A 10023-nucleotide genomic window follows, 5' to 3' on the forward strand; every position below is an offset into this window, starting at 1 on the left:
AGTCTGGATCAAGGACGACCAGAGGGGAGCGAGGCTTGGGGGGATCGCGAAATCTGGACATAGATTAGATACTCACGGCGGTCGCGCCGCCGGAGGAGCTCGAAACCCTAGTCGCGGGACCTAGGGGAAAAAACAACGCCGGTCAACGCGTGTCGGAGTTGAAGATGCCCTAACCCCCTATTTGTAATTTTTTTTGACAAAGTCCTATTTGAGTAATATATGCACTTGATTGAAAAAAAGGGTACCACCTGGAAAGCCCACATGGTGGTGGGAGCCTCGTATATGTCGATCGGATTCAGACTACGCGAATTGTAAGACGGTGGTGAACAACATCAAGCAGGATTCAACGGTTGAGCATGGTGCCATAATACATGAAATGATAGATCGCTCTCGGTGTTTTTTGGTTTGTAATATCGTTCATGATTTTAGGTGCTCGTACCTCGAGGCTCGTAATCTCGCTAAGCACATTTTTAACTCTCTGGTTTTGCAGACATGGATGGCTAGGCCAACCGGGGGAGTTACTAATTTGTTTTTGGTTTGAGCTGGTGGGAGCTACTACTATTTTATCTGTAAACATTTTGAAGATTTAAATAAAGCTGGGCGAGAGTGCAAAAAAAAAAACTGTCGATCCGATTCGCTGCCAGAGCCCCAAGCGAACCGGGCACCCGAGCCAACCACGTCCGAGGAAGCGCGCCAGGAGCACGATCCATGTGCCAACCCCAGTCGCCGCACCGCACCGCAACCCCCCTCCGCGCCACCGCGTGCCGCACTTCGGCGTTGCCACGCCAACACCATGCACGGGCGAGGCGAGTGACGCGGCCGGCGTCCAGTTGCTCGCATCCCCCTCCCCCAATCCGCCTCCGTACGCCCCTCTCGACGCCCCCGTCGTCAATTCTCTGTTTCCGATCTGATCGTCAGAGTCCGCCCCTTCCGTGCCACCGACGTAGGGGGGGTTGATTGAATTCGCGCGGAGCCCTCTGTAAAAACTGCTGTTCTGCTGCTGACCAGCCTGCTTTGTAGTAGGAGTATTTCGCTTCAGGTCCGTCTGAGGAGGGGGAGTCTTTCACCGGCGCAAATGCCGCAAGAACAGGATGTCTCGTCCTCCTTCAAGGACCTGCCCAACACCCGGACACTGGACGGACCGTCCCCTCGGCGCTACCCTGTGTTGCGCTTTGACGTGCCCACCATCGACGGGCGAGAGATTGTCTCCGTCGATTCGAGCGGGATTGCCCGTTTCTGTGTGGAGGAAGGCCCGCTGATCTTTGTGGACCAAGTGGATGGCAAGTACTACATCGCGAGGGACCGTCGTCTTCCTGGCGAACCGTTTGAAAGCGTCTTTCAACTCATCCAGTCAGCCGGTCTCCAGTTGCTCGCAGCTTTCTCCCATCTCCCTCCGTACGTATGCCCCTCTCCATGCCTTCATCACCAGTTTATTACGTACTAGTTCCGATCTGATCAAAGCTCAACTGTTTTATGTGTACAGAAATATGTATTTCAGTTAGATTTCTCTCTGGTGAATTGCAAGCTGCCTGTAGATTTCGGCCTCGTGTCATTTTTCTTTTGTAGAGAGCCAAATGAGGAGAAGTGGCCATTTTCTGTTTAACTTGGCCACGGCTGCTGATATAGCCGGCTTGTTCCATTTCAGGTATGAGGAGCAGCAGCACGTGAGGGGCAATGCATCTTCCCAAATGCCTGCTCTGGAACTCGAAGCCTCCTGTGATCTGCCGTATGATTACTGTATCGCTCATGCATTTTCAATTCCTAGACTAGTCGATACCGAATTGTTCTGTTCATATTTGGGGTGGTTCTAGTACAGAGAGGTCTTTCTCTTGGACCTGTAGATTTCTGGCCTCCAAAGCTAAACTGCTGTAGTTCTGCTGACCAGCCTGCTTGTTTCACTTCAGGTGTGAGGAGTCGTCTGTGGCTGAGACTGGATCAGCACATTCAGCACAGATGCTGCAACCCATCACAGCGACTTCTTCAGCCTCTGTTCAGGCCGACGCAGCAGTAACTCAGGAGGACACCGTTCATGTCTCGCCACCACTTCTGCGTTTTCTTTCATCGTCACCCATTTGGGGCTTGCGCCGGGGGGATTGGGGATACGCATTCTTCTACATCAGGATTGATCTGAAGGGATCTTTCCACACGTATCCTCCAGTGGGTGGGCCATTTCAGAGCTTAGAGCAGGCTTGCAGCGCTATCGACCGCCATCTTGAAGAACAACGACATCCAACAATGTAGGGTTTCTCAACTTCATTCCAGAATTTCATTGTTTATTTTTTTCGATTTGGTGTGCACAGTAGCAATAAAGCAATTTCGCCATGTAGTCCACGAAAGATAATCTCAGTTGACTCGAATCTCGAATCACGAAAGATAATTACAGCATGAATCTCGAATGAACTGAATAGTTAACACGAATGAAAATACCATCCTGAATCATTTTCTTCACGTCTTCGGACCACCTTTAGTTGAGGAAACCTTTTTTTAACTGTATTTTGAGGGTATTGTCCAGATAGTGCAGCTGGCCATTACAATAAAGTGAACATAGATACTACACTAGTACACTACTGCTTTGTATGTAGATCTGTTTTTATCTGGATTGTAATCTAGACAATTGGTTAGCTTTTACCCAGGCACATCCACACACCTTTGTTACCTGGTAGACTACACAGTGGTGATAGCTTCTTCATAAAAGGATAATGTATTGGGAGCTTATACGCATGTAAAAATATTTCGGTGTTGTATTATGCTGTTCTTACTTATTGTTGATTACTACCACAAGTCATGTCAAGAGGTCACTTCAAGGCTGTTTGATCCTATCGAACTAACCTTGCCTACAAACTATACTACTGTAGTTCACTCCAAAAGACCTATGTTGACATGGTGCTTAGTATCACTTTCTGTTCCCCACCTTTCAAAAAATATAACATACTGATCTTGTATAATGCTCTAACATAAACTAGGTTCATGGATCAACCTGGGATGTCTCAAGTGGATAAAGTCATACGCCAATGTCTCTACTGGCCTGATGGCACAAGGAAGAAGTTGATTGACGAAAGGCGTGACTGGATGCGCCAGTTAGTTCAAGCTTTGCTGGACAAGCATAACGATTATAACCATCTTCTTGGGGTTTGCTCTCTGTCCCTCCCTCCTTCCCTCATTCTTTGCCCTGTGGCTAGGGTTGTACTAGTTCATGGCTATTGTTTTGCTCACTCATGTAACAATTAATTGCTGATCAGGCGTATGCATTTCTTAATTTTAGGATCCCACATACAAACTCAAAGATGTAGTGTGTTTCGAGTCTGTTCATGCGCCCAATGACCATACTAGGCTGTACCATCATATTAATTTCACTGCAAAGACTAAAGGAGCCGATGATGATTCTAATTGTGGCATCGAGGATTTATTCTTCGCTGAACTCATGTGGGAGCGAGGTGAACGTATAGAATTGGTGGTCAGCTGTTTCTGCGTGCTTAAACCAACAGACAACGGTATGACATGCTCTTATCTTTGCCTGCATCTTGTGCAAATACAGTTTTGTGGGTTGCACTAATTCGAACTCATCCCTTAAATTTGAGCCTTTTATATTTGTAATGTCTGCTTAGTGGTTTGTGCAGTCACGTGCGTGTAATAATAACTGCATGCACGCTTTCTTTTTTGCCTTCTGCTCTTCATTTTATTCTTATGTGATTGTGCGTCGTTGGTTATTTAAAAGTTTAACGAGAATTTCCCTCCTTGTAAAAAATGAAGGTCGCTGCGATGCTTGTGATGCGAAGCACCCCAATGATGCTGCATACACTCATCAAATAAGCCCATTGGGTGAATATGCTAAGCTTGGTAACATTGTGTATGTGGGCTATGACGAAGACGTACGTATGGTTTAATCCGTGTTGAGCTTGTGTTTACGTTTTTTGTTGCCTTATTTTTTGTTAATTACATGTCTTTTACTATAGTTGAAGGAGGAGGAAGAAAGGGTAAGACGTCACTACGAGGTAATGACATCTTAAGGCCTAGTTCCTCTTTTAGTTGGATGGTGATGTTGGCTACTTGATTGATTATTCCTCTGCTTGTGTATTCTTTAGGGCCGTGATGATCCAGAGGGAATGAATCGAAAATTGACAACCATTCAGACCTAAATATCTGGGTGTGGCAGCTATGTGGAAGAAACTAACAATGGCGCTCGCGTGGAAGAAATATCTGAACTTTTTTAGTTATTACTTCTACGTTAAGTTTGTCTACTTGTAAACTCAAAAGTAATACTACGTTCTTTCGCTAGACCAAAAAGAAAAGGGCATGTGGTTTGAGATGGACTTACATAAGCAAAGGGGATCCGTAGCTGCCATCTTGCAAAAATCCATTTATCAAAAGTGGCCATACATAACCTGATCGGCTTTCGGATTTTTAACGAATGGCTTCTTATGTGTATGGATTTTATAATTATGCCCAATTCAAACACTTTTGGATTTTGTTATTTCTCATATACCTGAAAAAGTTCACTAGCGTCAGTAGCCTTCTTCCTTCTTTCATTCCTTCTGGCAAGCCAGACCTCGCCGGAGAAGAGCCCTATTATCTATCTTAGAGTGAATTCACTGCCCCATTATCTATCTTAGGGGTGGGGGGGGGGGGGGGTTGCAGTGGATCGTCGGGAGTCTTTCCTCGTGCGGCGAGCATAGAGGGATGGTCGGGGCGGTGGGGGAAGGTTGAGGGGAGGGCGGGGCGGCGAGGCAGTGCGCGGTAGCGCTCGCCGGTTGTGGGTGGTAGAGGCAGGCGGTTAGAGCAGGGCTGGCTGGGGCGCCACGATCGGGAGGAAGAAGAGAAGGAGGTTGAAGATGAACAGTGCAATAATTTGGACTGTTGGATTAACATCTAGTGGTTCTTGTGAAAGTGACTAATGGACAAAAATCTACTGGTTCCTGTGAAAGTGACTAATGGATGAAAAAAAAGCATGCTTTGCATACCGTTTGGATGAGCACCAAATAATTGATGTGCCCACCTTTACCCAGCCCTCGTAGTTCATTTTCACGAATCTTTCGATGAGACACGTGCAATGAAATCAGTCACCAATTAATTGGCACTCCCACGGTTGGCACGACAGCACCGGCGCAATCCAAACAAACCCCCTCCTTCGGAAGTGGTCAAGGATTACGACTATCTCCTACTCGTCGAGCCACTGTGGTTGCAGCCGCCGGCTCCCCCATCCCCGCATCACCGTGTATTGCATCATAGAAAAACTAATTAGTATAGTTTTTTCAAGAGGTACTACCTTCATTCTTGTTTATTGACCCCCTTCGTATTTTGTACTAAATTTTAACCTTAAATTTAACTAACACAAGGTTAATTTACATCATAAAAAATAATATCATTGAAAACCATGTTTAAATACGATTTAATAATATATTTTTTTTGTGACATGCATCAATGTTTTGTTACTTAAATCTATGGTGAAAATTTAGCACAATAAATCAGGACTCGGTGGTAGTAACTCGCTAGATTTCTGCGTTCAAAAAAAAAAAACTCGCTAGATTTCTCATGGAATGCGGTATACTCCCAGCCGACACCATGCCACCCCCTCCTCCGGGCAGTCGCGGGCGCGGCCGCGGTCGCGGAATCGGATCCCCCGTCGCCAACTCCGTGCCAACCAGTCTCGGCGCTCGCGGCCGCCACCTTCCGCGCCACCGCGTACTTTACTTTGATGTTCCCATCACCGACGGACGAGTGATCGTTTCCGTCGATTCGCATGGGCTACTCGCCGCCGCAGCCCGTTCCGGCTTGGACGACGGGCCGACGATCTTCGTCGACATAGACATGGACGGCAACTTCCTCACGGATCACCGCGTTCCCGGCGAGCCCTTCGAAAGCATGTACCACCTCATCCGCGCCGCCAGTACCCACCTGCTCGCCGCCCCCTGCCGCGATCTTCCTCGGTACGTGTGCCCCTCTCGACGCCACCACCATCAGCTTTCTATTTGCGATCGATCTAGTCGAAATCGAATTGTTTCGGGGTACGATCTATGGGGATTGATCTTGGAGGGTCTGTATCTCTGATCTAGCCTGATTGCTTCACGTCAGGTGTGAGCAGGAGGAGGAGGATCATGTGGCCGAGCCTGCATGCGCAGCACGAACAATGCAAGAACAGGACCTCTCGTCCTTGGAGGGCCTGCTCAATGCTACGACGTTGGAGGAATCGGCTTCCCCGTCCTCCTCCGTGCAGACGGAGGCTCAGCCCTGGGGCTGCCTTTCCTCGTTCCCTATGTGGGCACTGGCCCAGTTTGATTGGGGGATCATATTTTTCACCAGGGTCGACCTCAAGGGATCTTTCCACACGAATCCTCGCGCGGGCGGGCCGTTTCAGAGCTTGCGGGAAGCTTATGACGCTATAGATCGCTATCTTGAAGAACATCGGCATCCAACAATGTAACCTTTCTCAACTTCATTCTAGATTTCCATTGTTCTATTTCTTCATTGCGAATTTGCGATGCTACTAGTTCACCCTAAACCTATTTTTGAGCTGATGACGTCAACATGTTCCTCCCTTCTCTGAAGACTACCAATCATATGTGCATATCCTCTGATTTTAAACTAGGTTCACTGGTGTTTCTCGACTGGAAAGGGTGGTAAGACTGTCTCTTAACTGTCCTGATGGCACAAGGAAGAAGCTTTTGGAATCGCAGCAAATGGATGGAAGGCGCGATTGGAAGCGACAGTTGGTTCAAACTTTGGTGGACAAGCATAATGATTACCACCATCTTTCAGGGGTTTGATCTCTGTTCCCTCTCTCCCTCACTGCCTCTGTCATTTGGCCAGGGTTGCACTGTGTCGGTGTCTTATTCATCTAACAGTTGGTTGCTGATCAGATTGATGTTTCTTAATTTCAGGATCTTGCATATGAACTCAAAGATGTTGTGCGCTTCGAATCAGTTGCTGGGGGCAATGGCCATAGGTACTATCATATCAATTTCACTATGAAGACTAAAGGAGCTGATGATAGTAACTCTGTTGGTGAAGATTTATTCTTTGCTGAAGTCAAAATCAAGGGTGGAGAATATGTAGAACTGGTGGTCAGCTGTTTCTGCATGGTTGAACCTAATGACAATGGTATTCTGTACTCTTTTTTTACCTTACATATTATTGAAATATCTCATCGCTTATCCTTCTTTCCCCCGTCAATTGTCAGTCATTCCCTGTGGTTGTGCTTTGTTGATTTACTTGGCAGTGGCAGTTAAATAACAATTTCCTCCTTGAAACATAAATAAAGGTCATTGCTATGGTTGTGATGTGAAGCACCCCAACAATGCTGCTGCATATACTTGCGCCAAAGCAAGCTCTCAGTGTGCATGCTCTCTATTTGGTAATATGGGATTGCCGGTCCGTGACGAAAGCGTACGTATAACGACGGTTTGTTCATTCCCTGCAGAGCTGCTGTTTAACATTCTGTTGCTCTGTTCATTACTAACTTCAATGTGTGTATAGTTGGAAGAGGAGGAAAGAAGGGTAAGGCGTTTCTACGAGACCCAGGTAACGAATGACACTTCTTATGCGGCAGCATAGCACCATTTGCAGCAAGATGATGTTGGTTCCTTGGTTGATTGTTCTTTGCTTGCTTGTGTGTTGTATTTTGTTTAGGGTCTCGATGATCCGGATTTCGTGGAGAAAGAGAGAGCGAGGGCACAGATGCCAGGCAAACCGTTCAGCCCTGCTGATTGTGTGCTTGAATATCGGGCTGTGCCAACCACCGGGAAGACTAATAAGTAGGGCGCTCGAGTGGAAGGCTATGGAATCCCTTTTGAGCTTTCATGTGACTGAAGGAACATGGTTACTGTACAGTGTGTTTTGGACCTTTAGTGTTAAGCTTGTCAGGCTGTAGGCTCAAGTATGTATGTCCTGTGGCTAAGACACCAAAAGGGAAAGGACGTTTGGCTTGAGATGTTATTAGTGGTTGCTCATCAGAATTGGATCCAGAGACATCAAAGAAATCTCTATCAGATTCATCAGCCAACAATTAACAGCCAAACAGACACACACACACACACACACACACGCAAGAGACAGTAGTAGTAAACACACACACACACACACACACACACACACACACACACAATAGTACTAGTAGTCAAGAACTCTATTCCCAAACATATATATACAGAGATACATTAGCAGATATCATACAAAAACAGCAAAAACGGAGGTATCTGAATCTAAAGAGAAGAACTCGACACTACAAGAAACAACCACTATTACATAGTTCCATTTATCCACTCAGCAAAAACCAACTAAGCAGGCAACAGTAATCCAAGCTTCCATGCTTGGTGCCATGAGACAGAGCTTCAGGCTGTACATCTGGAAGGCAAGGCTGGTCCATGGTGTGATTCAGTCGGTCTCATGGTCCGGGCGAGGGGTATACCAGTCGGGGAACCTCCCCATTCTTCTCAGCAGCCTCGTGTAAGGAGACTCCGGCATGAGAGCCTCCTCATCCTCGTCGATCTCTTGCTGCGTTTTCGGCAGCCCGTCGGGGACGGGGAAGGGCCTCGGCTTCGCTGTTTGCCGCGGGGAGTTTGATGGCGCCGAATTGTGAGCTTTCTCGGCCATCTTCTTCCGTAGGTCCGACCGGTGGTGTATGCTGCTTATAAGGTACCTTGGGTCTGACCGCGAGTCCTTCACCATCCTCGAGATTTCTTCTTGCGGTAGCTCTTGCTGGGAAATGGAGAAGAGTGGTTAGTTGGATTGGATCGCCGCAAGTAGCACGCAAAGGTACTAAGTACTCCCTCCGTCCCATAATATAAGAACGTTTTTGACACTACTAGTAGTGTCAAAAACTCATGATGAATTTGGTAACTTTGATTTATGAAAAGATGATTTTAGCCGCGGCGCATACCTCGAGTTTGTTGAGTTCAAAATAGGCATCCCAGCAGCTGCAGCAATCGTCGCCTTCAAGGGTCGTGCAATAATCTGTACCCAGATAAGAAGACCCACTGTTAGAATTCTTTTAGATCCAACTAACACTGTTCAAATTCAGAGACGCGGTAATTTCTTATACAGTAGCTTAGAGATCTGTTATGAAATACAATTGCTAAACCTCTGATTTATGCGGTCGAACAGGCTCGCTAAATTAATCCGAAACTATTTAGCTCCCGCCATTAACACTCTACATATTTCACTTTGTTACCACCATGAAACTGGCACTCGAATTTACACCAAACAAACAAGCTTTCAACAGTAAAAGATAAAATGAACACGCGAAACACTAAACAAGCAAGCTACAGAACCGAAACCAGATCTAAGCTAAGAAGCCTGAACAAAACCACCACTGGTCGGCTAAGAACACGTACAGTAATAAATTAGGAACTCTGGGTAGTACTGGAAGAGAGAATTAGAGAAGAAGTATCATAGCAGGGTACCTGTGATCTGGTCCTTGGTGCGCTGGACGAGAGGCTTCTCCTGCTTGAAGAACTCGTCGAGGATGCTGCGGCTGGAGCTGAAGGGCTCCCGCTTGGGGATCGAGCCGTAGTCCCGCAGCACGCGCACCGCAACCGAGCGCCGCCCGGGCGTGGCCGAGGTGGCGGTGACGGTGGCAGTGGCGGGGTACGCGGGCGTCGTCGCCGTCGCCGGCGGCAGCGGCCGGAGAGCGGTGGATGAGAGCATTTTGGTGTTTGGTCTGTCTCGTCGGTTTCACTTCGGTGGGTTTGGGTGGGGGGAGCTGTATCGGGGAGTGGATTGGCTCGAAGATTTTTCTATTTAAAGGACCAGGAAGGGGGAAGAGTAGAACGGATAAGGATCGGTTCTGAACCTGAGATCTATGTGTCACAGGAAATATTATTGTACTTTTAGCCCCTTTTGCGATTTGACCTCCTAATATGGAATTTTAGCACACACATCCTTCGAGCAACTCTAGCAGATGGGTCATGTATGGCTGGTCACCATGGTAATTGCTAGTATGATGATTAGTACACAAAATGGCACTCTAACAGAGTCGTCTTATCCGTTGTGATCTTCAAAATTAATGGAGTCTGCTTCGAAAACCTCGTA

At 47.1% G+C, this 10023-nt stretch overlaps 3 protein-coding genes across 4 annotated transcripts; 2 read left to right on the plus strand and 1 right to left on the minus strand.

Moving 5' to 3' along the window:
- Positions 1-711: 711 nt before the first annotated feature.
- Positions 712-4436, plus strand: LOC123117028 (uncharacterized). The gene is made up of 8 exons (XM_044537882.1): positions 712-1395; positions 1646-1726; positions 1905-2237; positions 2964-3129; positions 3263-3491; positions 3751-3869; positions 3954-3992; positions 4083-4436. The coding sequence occupies exons 1-8, from the start codon at positions 1076-1078 to the stop codon at positions 4134-4136; spliced, it is 1341 nt and encodes a 446-aa protein (XP_044393817.1). The 5' UTR covers positions 712-1075; the 3' UTR covers positions 4137-4436.
- Positions 4437-5492: 1056 nt separating this feature from the next.
- LOC123113428 (uncharacterized) lies at positions 5493-7929 on the plus strand. 2 transcript variants are annotated; one of them, XM_044534655.1, is made up of 7 exons: positions 5493-5924; positions 6070-6414; positions 6584-6755; positions 6876-7095; positions 7256-7395; positions 7471-7515; positions 7624-7929. In XM_044534655.1, the coding sequence occupies exons 1-7, from the start codon at positions 5530-5532 to the stop codon at positions 7750-7752; spliced, it is 1446 nt and encodes a 481-aa protein (XP_044390590.1). In that variant the 5' UTR covers positions 5493-5529; the 3' UTR covers positions 7753-7929. The 2 variants fall into 2 exon arrangements, with proteins under 2 accessions (XP_044390590.1, XP_044390591.1); XM_044534656.1 differs by having other exon boundaries at positions 7256-7380.
- Positions 7930-8104: 175 nt separating this feature from the next.
- On the minus strand, positions 8105-9717 carry LOC123113429 (CCG-binding protein 1). The gene is made up of 3 exons (XM_044534657.1): positions 9396-9717; positions 8873-8946; positions 8105-8691 (listed from the first exon to the last, which is right to left on the minus strand). The coding sequence occupies exons 1-3, from the start codon at positions 9637-9639 to the stop codon at positions 8368-8370; spliced, it is 642 nt and encodes a 213-aa protein (XP_044390592.1). The 5' UTR covers positions 9640-9717; the 3' UTR covers positions 8105-8367.
- Positions 9718-10023: the final 306 nt, after the last annotated feature.

Source organism: Triticum aestivum, chromosome 5B, assembly GCF_018294505.1.
Source record: "Triticum aestivum cultivar Chinese Spring chromosome 5B, IWGSC CS RefSeq v2.1, whole genome shotgun sequence".
Taxonomy (NCBI): domain Eukaryota; kingdom Viridiplantae; phylum Streptophyta; class Magnoliopsida; order Poales; family Poaceae; genus Triticum; species Triticum aestivum.